Raw genomic sequence first — 20,322 nt, 5'->3', positions numbered from 1 at the left:
TTACTGTCCATGAAATTTGGAGCTAGTTTCCTTTTCCAACTGAAGAATGAAAGGTTGTGACTACAGAGTGATACAGTGAGTAAGAAAGCGTATCCAAACTGGGCGTCCATCCAGCACAGACCTCTTTGAAATCAGCTAAATTTAGGGTTGTTGAGGGCTGTTTTTGTTATGTTTTCCTTTTCCTTTTTTCAGTACCTGTGTTTCATTTTCGTCTTTTTTGAATGAATATGAAATTTGTTACTTTTTTGATACTTTTTTGATTTTTACATCTAGTTTGGCGTGGCTTTATTTGACATAGTTACTTGATATTTCCCTGCAGCCTCAGTTCTGCAGATGATTATTCTGTATGTCTTTATCCGTCGAGACAACAAAAGCGACCTTTTCAGGACTTCCAATTACCAACACTGTATGTGGTACTTTAGGAAAATAATTCCCTTCCTGCTACTCCTTCTTTTTTAAATAGAGAATTGGAATCCAGAGCTTGTCCTTCAAATCGAACTCGAAAACTTTTCGGTGAACAAAACTGCCAGGCAAGCAGCAGCAGCAGGAATAATTTCCCGTGTGTGGAAAGGAATCCTTCCTTATCCTCATATCTAAAATTAGTAATTGCTTCTTCCATTGTCATTTATTCTTTATCTGAAATGAAGATTATTTTTTTAGATTTTTTTTTCTTTTATTACAACAGCAGCTTGTTTGTGTTTTTTTTTTATTTTATTTTTTAAAATCTTTTTTCTCTTACTTCAGGCAGACGTAGAAATGATAAATGAAGAAAAAATTCCAATAATGTGTTTTATTGCATCTCTATCCCATCAAGGTAAATTGAACAGCCAAGACACTTACAATAACTTCACAAACAACAACCCTGGCAATCCTCGGCTCCTGCCTCTCCCAAGCCTGACTGTGGTGTTGCCTCTGGCTCAGATCAAGCAGCCAATGACATTAGGGACCATCACCAAACGCACAGGGTAAGTGGCACAAACCTTCCTCAGCCTTTGGGATTCATGGGGAAATCATCTGTGTTATTAGTGACAATTAGTTTTATTCCATATTTTAATTTCAGTGTATGTAATTTAATAGCAGCAGAAGAGGGGTGGGAGGAAGAGGAGACAGAAACCGTCAGATAAATAACTACAACCTGAAAACAAACCTCTGTAAATTCAGGAATATTCATTGGGGTGGGTCAGAAGACATTTTCACACCAGGAATTGGAGTGAAACATAAGCAGAGCTGTATTCAATCAGGATTAAATATGGCTTTACTTTTTTCCCCAAGTTTGTTTATTTTGATTTCCAACCTTTTCAAGCAGAAACGATTTTTGACCATCGTTTCTGGTCAAAGAAAGATGTAGAAGAAGTAGTAGAAAGTAGAAAGACAGTAAGCCAGGTTCAGCAGAAAGGCAAAACTTAATCCCACTGTTTTCTTGACCTTGTTTTTCCACTGTTGCACTGTTCTGGACTGGGTGGGTTTCCACTCCAGAGTCAGCTGCACTTTGGCATTTCCCATGTGCCATGATAAAACACTTAAAAGTATTTCTTGGGAAAAGCTTCTCTAAATATATGTATTATAAAATTTTATGAGCTTTGTAAATCATAGCAATTTTAAATTGATTGATACTGTCCAACACCTGACATTTTTGTCTTGCTAAACTTTAAATATTCTTTTATTGTAATTAAAGCTACAGGGTGATGATTTTATTTTTCCTCTCTCATTTTCTGGTTGTTTGAATTCCTGAATATTTTCCAGTTAAAAATCTGATTGATCCGTTAGTTTTCAGAGGGCTTTTATATTTTTAAGGAAAGTAGATCTGAGCATGGCATGTGGTTAGACAAAACAACTGTGAATCCTGCAGCTTCCTAACCTTTTCCTGCATTTTGGCAAACGCAGGCACTGCCTCCCTTGCTTCAGTGCTCCTTGCTCAAACCCTGCTCGTGAGGTGAATTTTCCCTGCATTTCACGAACCAGGAATTATTTTCCAGGCGAGAGCTCACGGCTGTTCCCTCTCTCCCTGTGTAACTCCCATCTTTGTGCTGGAGTTGAGGCATGCTGTAAATCCCCCGTAGCTGGGCGCTCAGGGTGTGAGTGCTGGCAGTCAGGAGCTGTGCACGTGTGCATCCCTTCCTGTCTGCCCAACAATCCGCGCTGGCCCTGCCGTGAAACGGGAATTTCACGGCGCTCGCTGAGCCAAACGTGAGCCACAGACACACAGCTGCCCCAAGCAAGCACGGGGAGGAATTCCTCAGCTTCACAGATAATTGCAAATGGAACTCAAGAAACAGCGAAGAAACAGTTTGAGGGTCATGTTGAGGTTTAGCTTCCTCCGCAGACGCATTTCAGTTGCTTATTTTTGCCTTTTTAATTTTCTGCTCAGTTTAAGTTCAGTGAAAAAGATTTTGCTGCTGCTCAGGTGAGTTTTGGAAGAATATCCAGGTGTGATGCTGGATGAGGACAGGAAGGGAGATGGGATCTGGGGGAGGCAGGAGGTCACAGTTCCTCACAGAGGGGAAATACCAAAAACCTGACTTGAAGAATATGGCCAGTGAAGGGCAGAAATATAAATGTGGGCTCTCAGAACTAGAATAGACACTTAGAATTAGGTGAGACACAGCAGAGAAAAAAATTAAAAATTCACCTGAGGGCCTGCCAGGGGAGGTAGGTAATAGGAGCAGTGAGAAGAAAGATTTGGGAAAAAGCTCTTGATTTACAGTCATATTTAATGTGAAATTCTTTACAAAGGTTTCCTTAATGTTGTGTTATACCAAGGAACCTTTCTAAAATTATTGCAATTGTAATAAGTCTGCAGTATTTTATTTAATGTTTTATCCTTAAACATCTAAAACATATTTGGAGTGTTCATATTTGCAGTTTTATGGTAAATTATACTAGTCACAAACTGTCTCTGTTCCGTTTTATGTAATTTTTAAAATTAATTAAATTTAAAATGCTCAATGAGGCTTATGTAAGGGGGGAAAACAACAGTCATGGGAAATACCCCGCTGTGTAAATAGAGTTTTCATGAATGAGGATCATAATTTTCAGCACAGCCCACGTAGCCTTGTAACGGTAAGCCGAGAGCTTCCTTCATTTGTTCTGCATCCAAAATATTTGATGAAAGTACACAAAATTAACATGAAAAGCTGTTATTTATAAAGCAGGGATTTAAGAGGAATGCCTAGGATCCAAGAAGCCTGGCATGCCTAAAATGACCAAATTGAGACAGCAGCCTTAACTTAAACCTCCAGGGGGCAAAGCGTGTGTTTAACATATTTAACATCTGCCCTCATATTTCTGCAAACACATAGCACTGCAAGTCTGTGCAGTGTAAGATTTCGACAGGACAGGGACCATCTGCCTCGCTGGGAGAAGTGGAGGAGGCATGTATTACTGCAAATGGCAAAAGACAGATGTATTTACACCTCCATGGTCAGCACCTCTGAGCGCTGCTCCGAGGAAACAAGGCTCTTCCTTGGGAGCAGCTGCTGAACCTCCAGTGTGCAGCCATCAGAAAAGGAGCTGGGCTCCTCCAGTCAAAGATTCCTCTTCTCCCGTGCTTCTGACTATGAAAGAATTAAAAATTTAATCTGTTACAGCAAAGCTCAAATGCCGTATAACGAGAGGGCTGCATTTGTCCCTTTTATTTCTCTTAACATCAGCTGCTTTAATATTAAATCTTCATGAAGGCTTGTAGATTTTATTAACCAAAAAAAATCGAGCTGGGGTTTGTTCTGCCAGTATCCAAGACAGCAAAATATTTTCCAGGTACTGAAAGGACTGATCAGTGCTGTTAATATCGTGTGTCTGGAGCAGGGCTGCAAAGCATGTCATGTTGCTTGACAGGTGGAATGGCAGTAAATTTTTTAAAAGTGTTCCCTGTAGCCCTATGGGAATGAAAGACAGAGTCTGGAATTGTCTCATGACCGTGCTGATCATCATGGATGCTTTTTTTTCCCCCTGCAAACATGTGGGTTTTGGAACATGTTCTGATCAGTCACTGCTCTGAATGCAAGTTCCATTGTCAGCATGGAGTGTCCTGGAGCATCCCCTCTGCCTTCCATCCCTCCTTCCCTGCCCTCTGCTTCTGCCTTTGCCTTTCCAACTCTCTCACTGTAATTTCTGCACCTTCATCAAGCACTTCATTTTTGTCCCTACATTTTGTCATCCCATTGACTGGCTTTCCTGTACTTTGTGCTGTCAGCACATTCAGCCTTTCCCAGAGGGGCTCTAACACTAATGAGCAAGGAAGCTTCTGATGTTTTAAAGATTAGGGGGGATGCAGGACAGCACAAGAGCTGGGTTTAATACGTTTTTCTATATTCATGCCTCAGTTTCCCTCTCCAAATTTTGATAGTAATGCTGAATTCCTTGTCAGGGCTGGTGAATGGGTTAATTCATTGCTCTTTTACAAAGAGCTTATAGACTGGAAAGGGGGAGAGCTGTATGATCCATCTCATTGTCCATAAAGGGCAGTGAATCAGAACATTCTAGAATTCAGCTTTGTGCCCCACAGTAGCTCCATAAGAGCTCCCTGGGTTTGTGGGATGAGTTGTAGTTGGTTTCCAGTGGGGACATGGATGAGCTGCAATGGGAAGGAGGGAAAGAAAAGATACAACAATTGCCCCAAAGTTGGCTCCTGTGACAGCAGCATTTGTTTTAACTCCTCAAGGGACAGGGTCATTATATTTGTATCAAACTTCACTCCCCAGTTCATCCTCGCTGGGGTGAGCAGCACGATGGAACCTGCATTAGCTGAGTCTGGTCAAAACACAGAAATCCAGTGTGCCTTGCAGGAAAAGGATAAACCTTGCTTTTTTCCAGGCAGGAGATTTGGATAGTGTATTTTTAAACATGAAACTCTATCCCTTCTTCACCCCATCCCTCATTCCACCCTCACTGAGAAAGGGGGAAGTAGCTAAAATGTCTGAGGCAATTTTATAATTTAAATTTTCTGTGCACAGAAAGTCATTGATATATCTTGGGTTTGTTTTGTCTCAGGGAGCTTAATTTATCCCAGAGTCAGCTACTGCAGCAAACGAAAATAAGTGTGCAAAATCACCACATTATGGTCCAATTAATTAGGAAAAAATAACTGAAAAAGTAGAGGGAAAAAAAAGTAAAGTTAAAGAATTCAGCAAAATTGTCTGAAGCTAGACATTCTCTTTCTGGCACATTTCTCAGACAAATTTTATATAATTATTAGTTTTTATAGTATATTTTAGTAACAAAGCAACTGCTGTAATGATTTGTAATTGATACAAAATACAATTATTTGCACTGAAGGATTCTCAATTTGGCATGAGGAGGGTTGGAATAAATGGATATTGCACAGCTTATTAAAAGCTTAAATAGATTTATTAAAAATAACCCCACAAAATCAAAGTATTTCAGTTTTCAATTTGGTAAAACTCAGAACCAGGTAAGAAACTGGGAAAATTCTGTCAGAACTTTGAATGGTAAATCATCCTCATTGCATGATTTCCTTTGGAATTTCTCCCTGGCTCTGGGAAAGGGGACCTGGGTGAGTTCTTGCCTTGGCTCTGCTCTCTTGCTGTCACCGAGCGCTGCCATCTGGTGCTGTCACTTCAAGGTTGGGTTATCCTGTAATTTGTGAATTCTCCCTCGCTCTCAATTAGCATTCCATCCACATTATGGGAGGGAAATAGGGGAAAATAATTGCTTATATAAATATCATGGGGAAAAATGGTTGTCTTTTGAACAGAAAGGAGGTGCTAACTTGGTTTTCTTACACATAAAGCATTTTAATAAGACTCTGCTGTAGTCTTTGGAAGTGTAATTACATTTTCTTCATGATACAAAATTTTCTATCCAAAATTAATTGAACAAAACCTTCAGTTGAAGCCTACCTGGGCCAGTTTGTAATGAAAGTAAAGAGAATTTGTTAATTTGTACAATCAGGTCAATATAGGAGTAGTGGAAGAAGAAAAAGCTGGTGTTATCTTCTGAAATGTTTAATGGGCTCAGCTAAGGGTTATTTGCCTGAGGTTTGAAGACAGAGCAACTGAGGCAGAGAAGAAGGAAAAGAAATAGTGTCCAAAACATCCCTGATCATCATTTAGAAATTGAATTCTAAGCTCCCAGGCAGATCCAACCCCTCTCCAATGAGTCTTCAAATTTACACTCAATACATTTTGGGTTTTAAATCACGTTGGCTTTGGGTTATGCAGGAGATTTAGCTTTCAATTAAATATTTAAGCAGTGCAATAGTGCTGGACTCATCTTCTAGACTGGCCTTTGACTCGGGGACTGGATGTGCTGACTTTATGGGAGAGCATTCAGTTCAGACAACTTAATTGGGTTTTACCACTGTTCAAAGATGATACATTAGGTCTAGAAGGGTGGTTGGTTCTGTCAAATGAGCTCTGTCCCCAAAAATGTTAACCAATTTATTAAATACAGAAAGTTAAAGGCCAGTCCCTTATATGGAGCCAGCCAAAATTGGTTTTTTGGCCTATAGTACTAATTAAAAATAGGAGTTTTTTTCTGTAATATTCTGTTCTTTATTGGATGTTTGCATCTTTGCATGTTGAAGAATATTTGTCTTAGGTTTGTACCTTCACCTGAATGTTTTTTGAGAGGATCCCTTCATTCATTGATGTGCTCATGTCAGATTTAGTTCACTGAATTCTTTTTTATCAGGCTGGTATCCTTTTAATTGTGTTGGTCTATAGCTGAGTGCTTTACACATCCTTCAGTGCTGGACCTTTTCTGGTAATTCATGGCCTGGAAATATTTCACCAGTTTCAACTACCCAGAGCTTACTGCTGAGTCAGAGTATGAAAAGAAAACAGAACCATTGGCATTTACAAAATCAATTATTTAGTGATTTTGTGGATGATGTTACATCCCAAATGAGACTCAGAAGAAACCTTGAGCCTGTGAGTGGCTCTAAATTTGCCTCCTTTTCATAATTTATGCAAATGTCACTATGGCAATGGCCTTTTAAAGGGAGATACCCATTGAAAATTCCCTCAGATTAATATTGGGTTAAAAACTCTCCACTGTGCAAAATACTTGAACAAATGAAATCAGATCATGGTGTAAATTGTTGGGTGGCCAAAAGCACTCAGCTGTAGATCTGGTGACTGAGCATCAAATGCTTGTGAAGTAAGTTAGGGCTCTCTTTCCTGCATCTGTGCAAGCTTTTAAGGGGGGGAAGGAAAGCTGAATTCCATGGGGTGTTTCTGTCCTAGCCAAAGGCTCAGTAATTGTCCTTGAAAGGTTCTGATTGCACCTGTTGGTTTTATTTGACCTCCTCTCAGTAACTCTGTAGAACTGCCCCACTCTGCCCCTCAGTGTTCCATGGCAAACCCCCCGTGACTGATTTGGGTGCTCATTCCCTCTTCCTGTCAGTTCTGACTGCAGGACCTGCTGCAGCCCAGCTTTGGCAGCAGATTGGAGGGGCCCTGAGCTGTGTCTAAGCCCAGCTCTGAGTCCAGCTCTGACTGAGCCCAGCTCTGACTGAGCCCAGCTCTGAGCCCAGCCCTGACTGAGCCCAGCTCTGAGCCCAGCCCTGACTCTGAGCCCAGCTCTGAGCCCAGCCCTGACTCTGAGCCCAGCTCTGAGCCCAGCCCTGACTGAGCCCAGCTCTGACTGAGCCCAGCCCTGACTCTGAGCCCAGCCCTGACTCTGAGCCCAGCCCTGACTGAGCCCAGCCCTGACTCTGAGCCCAGCCCTGACTCTGAGCCCAGCTCTGACTGAGCCCAGCTCTGACTGAGCCCAGCTCTGACTGAGCCCAGCTCTGAGCCCAGCCCAGACTGAGCCCAGCTCTGACTGAGCCCAGCTCTGACTCTGAGCCCAGCCCTGACTCTGAGCCCAGCCCTGACTGAGCCCAGCCCTGACTCTGAGCCCAGCTCTGACTGAGCCCAGCTCTGACTGAGCCCAGCTCTGACTGAGCCCAGCCCAGACTGAGCCCAGCTCTGACTGAGCCCAGCTCTGACTGAGCCCAGCCCAGACTGAGCCCAGCTTACAGCAATGTCCCCACATGTCCTGGCACACGGAGCCCTCCCAGCCCTGGGCTCTGCTGCTCCCCTGGCAGCTCCTCAAGGCCATAGCAAGGCTCTAGCAATGATCTGTTCACTCTCTGCAGAAATTTTAATAGCATGATATACAGTGTACTTGTTGGGAATTGAGTTCTCATCTAATTTCTGTGCATTTTTCCCCTTTCTGTGAAGACCTTACCTGTTTGGAGCAGGATGTTTTTCCATAAAAGCTCCTTGGTGAGTTCCCACTTCAAACCCAGCATGCCTATACTCCATTTGCTGTCCTTGCTGAAAATAACTCTGTGCTTAGACTTTTTAATTTTGGATTAATTTTTTGTTTCATTTGTTTACCTGCATGGCTGATCCATAGGTTTCCATGCACATAATTTCACTTTTAAACTATGGATGCTGTTCACCATCGAGCATTGCAAGGAATTGAATTCACTTTTTTTCCTCCCTTCTTTTTACCTTTGAGAGTGCATTTAATTTTTAAGTAGCAGGGAAGTTGAAAAAATAAATTATTTCTAAGTGGGCAGAAATGATTGCAATGTCTTTCCAAACAAGCCTCTCTCTTTTTTTTCTATATTGCTTCCTTTATTATTGTAGCACTAAGTTGCTTACAGACAGAAAACATCGATGATGACCTCTGAGAAATAAGCCAGATTAGCAGTGAGTAGGCAGTAAAGTACTGCAGTGAGAGGTGAAGCAGTAAAATGGGTACTGGAAAAAAAGAAAAGCTGATTACTCTGGAGAAAAAGAATCACAAAGCTGTCTGGGGTGAAAGGGATCTTCAAGATCATCTCGTTCCAACATGGGAAACAGTTCTGTTAAAATTGGGGTATTTGAAATAAAAGGGGTTTCATTTAAGTTTTAACAAGATTTTTGATGTTGGAGTTTGGTTCAATATTTGGGCAGTGCTGCATCACCTCATCACCACTTTATAACAGGATTGGCCTTAGATGCTGGAAGTTTGGATAATAAGAATGGAAGAAGCAGGAACACTTTAGAAAATTTTAAAACTTCCAGCAAGTTTTCTGGGGCTTGGGTTTGGGGGTTTTCTTGTGGGTTTAGGTTTTTCTCTTTGTTTTTAATTTAACAAAGGGTATCTTTTAACTATACCCACCAGTATCTATTAGAATATTTGTACATGGCTCATGTACATGAGTATCACCCTCAATGTCTCTATCAGAATATTCCCTTCAGGAAAAGAACTTGATAAGAGCTTTGTAGGAAAAGGAAAGGAAAGGAAAGGAAAGGAAAGGAAAGGAAAGGAAAGGAAAGGAAAGGAAAGGAAAGGAAAGGAAAGGAAAGGAAAGGAAAGGAAAGGAAAGGAAAGGAAAGGAAAGGAAAGGAAAGGAAAGGAAAGGAAAGGAAAGGAAAGGGAAAGGGGAAAGGAAAGGGGAAAGGGGAAAGGAAAAGAAAGAGGAAAGGAAAAGAAAAAGGAAAGGAAAAAGAAAGGAAAAAGGAAAGAGGAAAGGAAAGGAAAGGAAAGGAAAGGAAAGGAAAGGAAAGGAAAGGAAAGGAAAGGAAAGGAAAGGAAAGGAAAGGAAAGGAAAGGAAAGGAAAGGAAAGGAAAGGAAAGGAAAGGAAAGGAAAGGAAAAAAATGAAAAAGGAATTCCTTATTCGTTGAGAATTTCTAACTCCTCAAGTACCTCCCTCAGAACCATTTCTAAATGCAGTTTATGGTGCACCAAAGAATTTTGCCTGCTGGTGATGTAAGAAGTGCAGAGGCTCTGGCAGAAGCGTTTTGGCCGTGGATTTCTGAGCAAAGGCTGTGTGGGTCACCCCTGCACGAAGCAGGAGACGTCAACCAGAAATGGTTTTAGATTGAAGTAAGATTAAAAGGCTGAGATTAAAGAGGGGAATGTATGAAATATGCTCCAAAATGGTTGCCTGTCTTTCACAAGACTCTTTTTGTGGTTTGTTTAATGCTAGTGCTAGCTCAAAAATATGGTCCTTGCTCGTCTACAGAGAAATTAGGATAAAAAACACACTTTGGGTGGGGGAAGAAATCATGTTGTTTCCATTAAGGTCTTAATGAGACCTAAAATTCTGTAAACAAAATGGATGTTGATTTGACAGCTAAGTGCCTGGTGAATAAAGGATCCTACCATTGCTTTTCGTGCTTTTTCTTGCTTTATTCATGATCTGACAACTGGAAACATCTTTGTTTTCATGTTTTAGGCACAATGATAAATGAATTAAAATTTCTAGACTTTGAGACAGATTTTTTTTTGTAACTTTATGTGTAAATAGCAAATTTCATGCAGTATTTTTCTCCTGATACTTTTGTTGCTGTTTATGTGGTCAAGATAAAACTTTTTCCATCAGCGGTCATGGATGTTTCCATTTCAGTGGATTTAGTGTGGAATAAGTGCTTTTGTTTTTATGAATCTCATATATTTGGAGCCTGTTTGTTGGGAATATAAAATCAAAGCAATTTTCAATCTTTGCAGACTGGTACTGTTTGACTATAAATATTTGAATATAAATATTTGAATATTTGAATATATATAAGGCAGCTCCTTCATATCACATATATGCAATTTATTTATTGTTTTGAAGTCATGTCACTTGTTTGACAATAGATTTAAAGATTCATTTAAGAGCCAGAAGAATTTTGTGAGACATAAAGCTCCATCATGAACTGTGCTGCTTTGGTTTTTAAAATATTGTGAGTATTAATCTTAGTAGTTAAATAATAATATTTAATTAGTATGTAAACTAATTAAAATATTAGTAACTATTTAGTGGTTTTACAAAGAGCTACCACAGTGCATTTCCAGAGATTATGGCAGAGTTTGATGTGTTACAAAGCTGACAAGTGGGAGCTCTGAATGGTTTCAGTAGGTCTTAATCTGTTCTTACTGTGCTGGCAACATGAAAGAACTTGCATGCTGAGCTCAGTCTCTTCATTGCTGTTTAAGCTCTGACAAAGTGATGTCTTCATTTTCTTCTTCAGTTCCCTCCCATCTCCTTTTGTGCCATTCCAGTAGAAAATGTCTATATCAACATCTCGGTGCTTTTGCATTTAGTATAGAAATAATCCTCCAAAATTATGTTAGAACATTTAATAATAATACAAATTTTCCCAGATAGATTCTATTCCTGATTTAGATTTCTGTACAGATCTAATTGGGGTGAAACTGCTGCTGTGTCTCACTGAATCCCAGGTGTGGTGGCACAGTGGAGTAGATGCAGAGAGGAAAAAGCAAACTGCCTTTTCATCCTCCCGATGTCTTAAATGCAATGCTGCTGTTCCTAACATTTGGGAGAAATGAGGAGTGGAATTATAATGGGGAATGTTGTGGTCCCATGTGCTTCACTGGCTTGGTTTTAACATTGACTCCCAAAAATCTGAATTTCTTGCTGCATCCCTTCTCAGGAAAACTACGGTCCAATCTTTGGGAGTTACTGTATAATGAAGATTCTTTTAAAGTAACTGTTTTGTAAAAGTGAGGCCAAATGTGTCCAAATTTCAGCTCTTGGAATAATTTATGAAGTGCTGACAAGCCAAGAGCAAGGAAAGAGCAGGAGTTCATAGCAGAAACAAGTCATTCAGCACCTACCTTCAACATTATTGTTTTGTTATCATTTATAGAGCTGAGAGGGTGTTTGCATCTGCAGAATAATGAGGATTTATAGTTTCCAAGTTGTTAAAATATCACAATGACATGTAAAGGTATTTCTCTAATGGCATTACTGTTACTGAAAATCACTGGGCTTTGGAGGTTTGCTGGAGGAATGAAATTTGTGCTGGAATTTATCGATGAAAACTCAGAATTGACTAAAATGATGCTCAAATGAAAGATTCCTCAGCTACAAGAGACTTCAGAATAGACTTGTTGACATCTCAGCAGCATTTTCAGAGATCTGTCCAAACCAATAAGATGCAGAAACCTTTTTTGTTTGTTTGCTTGCCTTTGTTTGCTAGCAGGGCCGAGTTTAACCACATGAGTAATCGTGTTTTACAAGGTCTGCTCTTTCTGCCTACAAAACATCGTCCTCGAAGGGAAAAGCTCCTGGCACTGAAACCAACACTTAAGTGCTTGCCTTGAAAGATGCACATCCTAAAGACAAGATGGAAATAGAACTGAGCTCAGACCATTTCCTCCAAGGCTGTTTAGAATTGTGTTTGGTCAAACTCAGGTCTGGGGACTCAGAGTGTGGAGAGCTCTGGAAAATGTGTTGAGTCCCAGGTTCACTTCTGCTTCAGTTCTGTCTCTGTAGAACTTTAATCCAGTTTGTAGCTCAGAATAGTATTTGCTTCCAATTTTTTTCCCATTTTTAATTACTTCATTAACATTGAAAAATAATTTTAATAACCTCAGATTGTGTTCAGTAAAAATTGAGAATATTAAGACTATTAGGACAGTGCAGAAAGATCCTTTAGTCAAGAGGAAGTGAACATGGCAGAGTCATACCTGTGCCTCTGGTTTGCTCTGTAGTGATTGATGGGTTGCCCTGTCCTGAATTCTGTATTAAACACAATCATTTATGAATTGAACTAAACAACAAGACTCTAATTCACTGGTACATTCATATTTTCATTTCTGAAGGAATATGAGTATGTGAATACTTGGAAAGTGAGAGCTAAAATAATTCTCAAGGTACAATTAGGTTAAAAATATTCTTTCTGTGATAGATGATTATTTCAAAGTGAAAGAAATCCATTCTGATTTTTTTTCCTGAGTAGCTAATAAAAACTTATTAGTTAACACAATCACAATTTAAATATTCTAATATAGAAACCTGGTGTGCCATTGCAAGCAAGAGAATACATTTATAGCCAGGACCTTTTTGGAGCACAGATTTCTGACCCAGTCATCTGGAGCTGTAGGTTTAACAGTTGGATATTAAGTGCTTTGTGGTGGTTCAATACCAGAGTTACTGACTATAAATTCCAACTGCTCTTTTGGGACATTCCAGCTTCTCCCACATGCACAAGAGGTTCAGCTCTGATCCAAGTCCATGTGACCATAGGCTTGCCATGTGTATGATCTGTTAGTATAAATTAAATATCAATATAACCATACAGTGTTTTAATTGATTTCTGCTGGTTAAAAATATTCTTCTAGTGCTGAATTCCATGCACACACGCTCCTCAGAATTGGAGATTGTTATGTAAAAACCAGGTTAATGGGATGGTCTGATCACAGGCTGAAATTGTGTGGTAGAAGAAAAATGGAAAGGAGGGATAGGTAGGAAGAGAAGGGAGCAGTGGAGTAGAGAGAAAAATATAAAATAATTCAGTTAAAAGGACTAGAACAAGGGGAACGTGAAGAAGGAAGAATCCTGTGTGGGTTTGTCAAACAGCTTTTCTCTTGAAGAAAGGGTAAAATTCTGATGTAATGAATTGAGGCATGGACAGTGCTCTGCCCATAGTTTTGAGTTTGTGCAGAACAGAAACCTGCAGGTCCCTGTGAGGAGAAACACCTCAGAATATCTCAATAAATAGAATATCTCAATAATCTCAGATCCTCACCCCCTGGATCTGCTCCTGGCACATCGTGGGGTCAGGGCACAGTGCCTCAGTTTGCTTTTCCATTAGAGAATTCCTGGTGTGCTCTAACAGTGCTCATGAGTGTGTGTGTGCATCCTCTCCTTGTCCTGTACCCTCTGCATGTCCTTCCCTGCCACCTGTGTCACCCACACCCCTGGCTGCTCCTGACTTCCTTTGGAAAAACAAGGAAATATTGACACTGCAATGGCTGGCCCAGAATCTGCATTTTCATTCCCAAAGGATTTAGGATTTCTTTGGATTTACTTCAGAAGTTGTTTCTATTTAATGCAAATGTTCACTATTGGGTCCTTTAAACAGTTCAGTTCTTCATTATGAGCCAGTGCTGTTCTTCAAGTCAATGAGTTCAGTATTCCAGGGGAATTTGGGAAACTCTGAGCATCTGTAAACCCTGCTCAGCCTTATGGGAACTGCAGATATTCCCCTTTTCTGAAGTAATATCTTAAAATTGTTGCTAAGCAAAGGACATCTTTATTTTTTGAGAATTAACTTATATAATTTTATTTTGTTCTTTCTTCAAAGCAAATCCAAACCAGCCCCACAGATTTCACCCAGTAAGTCTGTGGGAGGGGAGTTTTGTGTCGCTGCAGTCTTTGGAGCTTCAAGGTCATGGTTTGCAAACAATTCTGGCCTCAAACGAGAAAAAGGTTGGTACCTCACAGATTTGGGATTGTATTAAGTTGCATTTAAACCTAAATTCTTATTTTGTGACAGGTTTGAAGCAATTTGTGGATTTTGTTCCTTAAACTCAGGGGCAATCGAGAATTTTAGGAATATTCTTAGGGGTCCTTTTTGTAAAATGTACAAGAAATTTTAATCAGTGAAATGAGTAATTGAAATTTTAATCAGTGAAATGCATAATTGATATTTTATTATGATACAGTGACAAAAACCCAACTTTGATAGGTCAGTCCAAAGGTGTGATGTGACACTGAAAAAATTGTGAGATAAAGATGAAACACCTTTGCTAAAGCAAATGTACCAGATATGTTTGGAAATGTGTAATCACCTGAAACACACCTTGGTGAGAAACTTCTCTTGAATGAGATATTCATACAATTATGTGAAAATTCTGTGTTTTGTACGATTTTCTCTTTGTCTCTCCAGCCCTTTTGCTACTTTCAATTCACCTTTTTAGCTGCAAGCAAGAGACTTAAAATAACGCAGACCCTGCTATTTCCGCAGAAGCTTTTCCTGTTGCTGCTGTGCTGTTCCAACCAGATTTTCTCTCTCTCTGCCCCAGACCAGTCCAAGCAGTTTGTGGTGGAGTCCCTGTACATCATCAGCTGCTACGGGAGCCTGGTGGAGCACGTGCTGGAGCCGCGGCCGCTCAGCACCGCGCCCAAGATCAGCGACGACACCCCCCTGGAGATGCTGTCCTGCCCCAGGGCCAGCTGGGCTTTGGTCAGGTACCTCACTGCTGGGCCCTCTCCTTCCTTTCATGCCCGGGATCTTGCCTGTTGAATGAGTTTTTTGTTGAAGGAGGGAGATTCAAGCCTGGCTTTCCATGCACTTCTATCGCTGTTCATGTGCCTCAAGGGGAACTGAGCTTCTCAATCCTTCTCTACACGTGGAGCTAGGCATGAACATGTCTGTGAATCAATAGAGATCCTCATTGATTGGTGATCTTAAATGATCAGGTTGTAATTTTCTTTTTATATAAGGGCTAGGAACGATTATTTTGGTAGTGTTGAAGTACAGAATTCTGCTGTGAGACATGAGCAAGGTTCCCACGATGAAGCATTGTGAGTTTTCCTGTGAGCAGCTGAAGGTACCATTTCTAAAGACAGTAGAAGAAATTATTCCTGACATGTGGAAGAAAGTAAAGAAAAATTGATGAGAAAGTGTTGTCAGTGCTTTTGACGTTTTAAAATATTTTTCTATCGATTTTTCTTGGCTCCTACATTCCTTAGTGCTGCTTATGGCTGCACTGGAGTGATCAATACTTGATTTACCAAGCTATTTAGGAATGGCCCACCCTAATTAAAATTACAACACAGACTTTGGGACCATTATTGTTGAAATGACTAGGTTGTAATGGAATTGAAAATTCTAATTGGATCAATAATCCATAACTTTACACAGCTTTATTTCCACAGTAAGTGCTCAATGACTTCACAGGATGGAAGCAGTGGTAGTTAACAGAACAAAAAAGTCCCCCAGTTTCTCTTGTGTGTTTATATAACGTCAGCATGACATACAATGGTCCTAAACATATTTACCAACTTAATCTAAACCTCCTTCCTGGGTTTTTGAATGCAATCCCTGCTGCAGTCAACAACCAAGTATTGTCTTTGCCTCACAATCTGCACAATTTGGCCCTGCTGCTCCACTGCCTGTGGTGGATTGCAGTGTTTGAACAAGCTAATTTAAATAATTACAAACATTTTGTGAGCTTGTATAGATAATTGCATGTGATGACAGAAACACTGATTTACATTCTCTGTATTAGCTGAAATATTAATAGTCTTGTGTTTTACCTCAGAACTCCTCAGTGGAATGAACTCCAACCACCATTTAATGCAAACCATCCTCTGCTCCTGGCTGCAGATGCTGTGCAGTACTACCAGTATCTTCTGGCTGGCTGTGAGTAGCTGACAACTTCTTGTCTTGTCTCATGTGCACGTTTTGAGCAGAGGGTGATTTTCCAAGTTCATTTTCCAGCCAATTTCAGTGGATGTTCAACCCCCTGTGTGTAACTCTGTTAGTAAGGAGGGAGCAGTGAATGAAGTGTTGGGATTTTTGCCATGAATCAGAGTTGTGGGGCAGTGAGAGTCACCCACCAGATCCCTGAAATCCTCAGGGTTTCCTCACCTCACTCCTTCTCATGCTTTTAGCCATTTCCTCCTGTGAATTCCACACCCAGTAATGAGTGCATCTGCATTTCCCTGTCCCTGGGAGCTCCTGGTTGCTGGGCTCCTTCCAGCCCCAGTCTCAGCCAGCTGCCTCCCTCAGGAGCCCTGGCACTGCTGCCAGGGCTGCTTGCCCACCTGCCTTGGCCTGGGCCTTGCCCAGCCACATCATTCCCAGAGAGCCAATATTGCATGGCACGGCACGTTCAGAAACATTCACACACCCATAGCTCTGTACATATGATATATCTATATTATATAAATACACAAACCCACACATTTTTGTAATGGTTTTGTAGAAAAATGAGTATTTCTCTTTAATTTGACAACTGAAAAGAGAGAGGAGTGCTAACAGTGAGGAGCAGGTCTCTGTTCTGTCCAGGATCACAGTGATGCAGCAGCTGAAGTCTCCCAAAGGAGCAGCTCCTGGCATCTGCTGAGGTTCTCCAGGGGAAACCAGAGCTGAGCACAGTTGTCAGTGCAGGCAGCTTTGTGTGACAGGGACACTTCAGCTGCACCAGGGCCATGGGGGGCAGCTCCTTGGATGGGGCTGGGGAAAGGGACTCTGGGGCCAGACTGGGTCTGCTGCTTCTACCTGTCCATCTGCTGCTGCATCTGAGTGCTCTGGAAACCTGCAGAGCTTGAGTCTGCCTTCTTCTGTGCTGCACAGAAAATTGGGATAAACTCAAAAGGTAGAAAAGAATATGAAAAAGTATTTAGTAGTGCACAGCATCACTGGATTTGCATTTTGGCTGGATTTTTTTTGCTAGATTCCTGCCTTGTTTCACTTGTATCCCACAGAGTGAAACCAGGGATGGATGGGCTCATTTTGTGTATTTTATTAACAGCTCAAGTACTGTTACACAGTACAGTATGCAATGTGTACAAATCCATTGTACACATTTCAAATGATTTAGTACTGAAAACTTTTTAAAGAAAAAATAATGAGTAATAGCTAAATTTCAGCAAATTAATGAACTTAAAGGGGTTTTGCATATTTTGTTGAATTATCTCGTTTCCTTTATGCGACTTCTGTACCTTGCATGTTTTTTGCATGTTTCAATTGACACAGTCACATTCATGCCACATAATGGAATTGCCATGGAAATAGGTAACTTTGCATCACCAGAAAGTCTGACATCCTCATTTCATGTTTATTTCCTTTCTTCCTCATCTCTCCACTTTGAATTCATTTTTCCATTGCACATGGCCAATTAAACAACTTGTGTTATTTGAATTATTAGACTTTTAACTCAGATTTTAATTCACATATTAAGAATTTAAGCTGGATGTGAAATAGAAAGAATAATAGAATAATAACCACTAAGGACAACACAGTATCTAGAGGACATAATGCAAATGGCAATATCAGTGAAATTTGTGTTTGATTGTCTTTGAACTTTTGTCTTCTGGATTTATTCAGGCCAAAGCTCCTCAGTGAAGTCCCTGACAATGGAGTTTCCCACAAAAGCCACCTGTTAAGGAGCTGCTGAGCCCGGCTCAGGCTGTGCTTACCTGGGCTGGCTTTAGCTGCAGCCTGGCTGTGCTGTGCTCTAATTGCCAGCAAATGGCCCAGCCGGGGCTGAGGGGGGCTGCTCCATCTGTCTGCCACGTCAGGGCACAGGAGCCGTGGCGCCGTTTCAGGGTCACTATTTGTGGCTGTCTCTGGAGGTAGAATGCAGCAGTTTCTCTCCCTCTCTGTATAGCATTTCTGCCGATTGTTTGGCTCCATTAAGTGTGCAGGGGAAATAAAAGCCTGAATGACCAAGTCACAAGGGGGTATGGATAGACCCTTTCTTTGTCCACACTCAGAACATTGCATTAGGTCTCATTATCCATTTATAATAAGTGACCTCTGCCCCCTGGGTCATTGAAAAACCCTCAGTGTGCTTTTTAGCACAGAGTACCTCTGTCAGCAGCCGGGCAGAACAATGAGACGTCTGGCAGGCTGCTTGGAGGGCTGCACGGCCAGGTTTTCATAAATAAGAGGTTTGATGCCAAAACACAGGGCCAAAACCTTCCTTAGTCTTCGGAAAAATATAAACCAGGCCGGTGACTTCTTGTGCTAAACAGAGGATATTCAAAAAATCCTGCTTTAGGTTATCAACACATGGTTCAGCTTTTAATATTTTTAAAGAATCTGAAAGTTTTATTTGCAGCTAGAAAGGAAGGAACAAGGAGCCATTGTTTGAAGAAATGTTTTGTACAACAAGTGTCCAAGACCTTTATCCCAAGGGTATTTGTAAGTGGATCAGCACAGCTGTTTCCTTGCTTTGAGGTCATCTGTGACATCTGCTGCAGAAACCTGCATCAGTGTGTGCAGCTCTGTCTACCTGAGCATGTCAGCACAGCTCAGGGCTGCTGCACAGGTGAGAAAGTGGAAGTGAGGGATTTACAGCTTTCTGTAAGTTCATGGCTTGAAAGTGAACTTGCACATTCAATTCTGCAACCTGCTGGCCTGCTGGAAGTGTCAGGATCCTGCTCCAAACTCTGCAGAGAGAGTGTCACCAGTCCTGAGAGCTGCTTCTGACAGAGAGATTCCCACGAGTCCATCCCACAAACCCCTGGATTAATGACAATCCTCAGGTCTTCAGTGCTGGCTTTTAGGTATCAGATATTTCTCTGCACTCCTCACATTTAATACACAGTATTCTACCTTATTTGTGTCTTTAATATTCCCTCTTTATTCACTTGTGTCCTGAGCAACTTCCACATCTAACCACAACAGAGGAAATCTAAGTCACATTTTATTCTACCTAGATGTTTTTGCTATAGCATAAATAGCTTCATGTAGTTAAAGTGTCCTGGCAGTGGGAGGAGAGTTGTGCCAGGCACTGCATGTGTGCACAGGAGGGTTTTGGTGTCCACAGGACCTTGCAACGTTAAAGCTTTTTCCACAGAATTGCCAAGTTTTGTCATTAATTACTCTTTAAATCCTGCCTTCTTCCTGCTGTTTGCTACTTAGGAATTAAGGTGCTTTGGGTTGTATAAACTTCTGAGGATGCTGCTAAGATGTCCATGACAATCCCCTGGTTGTGTTCAGGTTTCTTTCAAATGAATTCTTTCCTCTTTCACCAGGCCCTGAAGTTTTGCATATTTGCCTGACTTATCCCTTGTTTCCTTTGTGTGACTTCTGTGTCTTTCACATGTTTTTTGCATGTTTGAATTGACACAGCCAGTGTTCATGGCACACAGTGGAATTGCCGTGGAAACAGGTAATCACCAGAAAGTCTGACATCCTCATTTCATGTTTATTTCCTTTCTTCCTCATCTCTCCACTCTGAATTCGCTTTTCCATTGCACAGTAGATGCAATACCTGAAATATGGCCAATTAACACATTAATGATAAACCCCCTAAAATTGTCCAAAAACTGCCCCAAAAAGGTATTGAATGGATTGAGATCTGATTTCTCTCCTCTGGCTCTGCAAAGGGCACCTTCACATTCCAGGCAAGAGTTTTGGCTCATCAGGACCAATTTCATGGACAGGGCCTGCAGTTGTCAGAATGGGCCAGTGACAAGAACTAATATATTAACTAGTGTGCAGTACTCTGACAAATTGCTTACTAAATACATCAAAATTGATTGGGCATTCTGTGTTTAAATTGACAAATGACTGCATTAGGGGAAGGAGGGAAATCCATTAATTACAGCTGCCCTCAACCATAGGAAATGTAATCGTATAAATATAGATTTTGTTAAAACAGAAGTCTGTGCTTTACTCCCGTGTTGCTGGTAAGTGTACTTGCACCTCTTTGCTATTAAACCTGCAATAGGAGGTTTTGAAGACAGATCTTTGCAATTGGCTTTTAAATAATCAAAGAGCATTTCTGTTGTGTTAAAAGGAAAGATGCAGTGTTCCTGCATCGCGCTCTGACCGCTTCTGGAAATTGTTTCTCTCTCAGAAAAATGGACCTGTAGCTGAGGCTTCTGCTGTCTCATTAATTGTTTATT

At 40.9% G+C, this 20,322-nt stretch overlaps 1 protein-coding gene across 1 annotated transcript in view; it reads left to right on the top strand.

The window, feature by feature from the left end:
• BCAS3 (BCAS3 microtubule associated cell migration factor) overlaps positions 1-20,322 on the top strand; it is a 296,311-nt gene that overhangs the window by 92,182 nt on the left and 183,807 nt on the right. Inside the window, exons 16-19 of the mRNA XM_058817596.1 lie at positions 815-965; positions 14,039-14,163; positions 14,760-14,925; positions 16,002-16,102. Coding sequence (XP_058673579.1) covers positions 815-965; positions 14,039-14,163; positions 14,760-14,925; positions 16,002-16,102 — 543 coding nt within the window. The remainder of the gene's footprint in view (positions 1-814; positions 966-14,038; positions 14,164-14,759; positions 14,926-16,001; positions 16,103-20,322) is intronic.

The sequence above is a fragment of the Ammospiza caudacuta genome, chromosome 20 (genome assembly GCF_027887145.1).
Source record: "Ammospiza caudacuta isolate bAmmCau1 chromosome 20, bAmmCau1.pri, whole genome shotgun sequence".
Taxonomy (NCBI): domain Eukaryota; kingdom Metazoa; phylum Chordata; class Aves; order Passeriformes; family Passerellidae; genus Ammospiza; species Ammospiza caudacuta.
The sequence above is the reverse complement of the archived record's forward strand: the minus strand, read 5'-3'. Positions and strand labels throughout refer to the sequence as shown.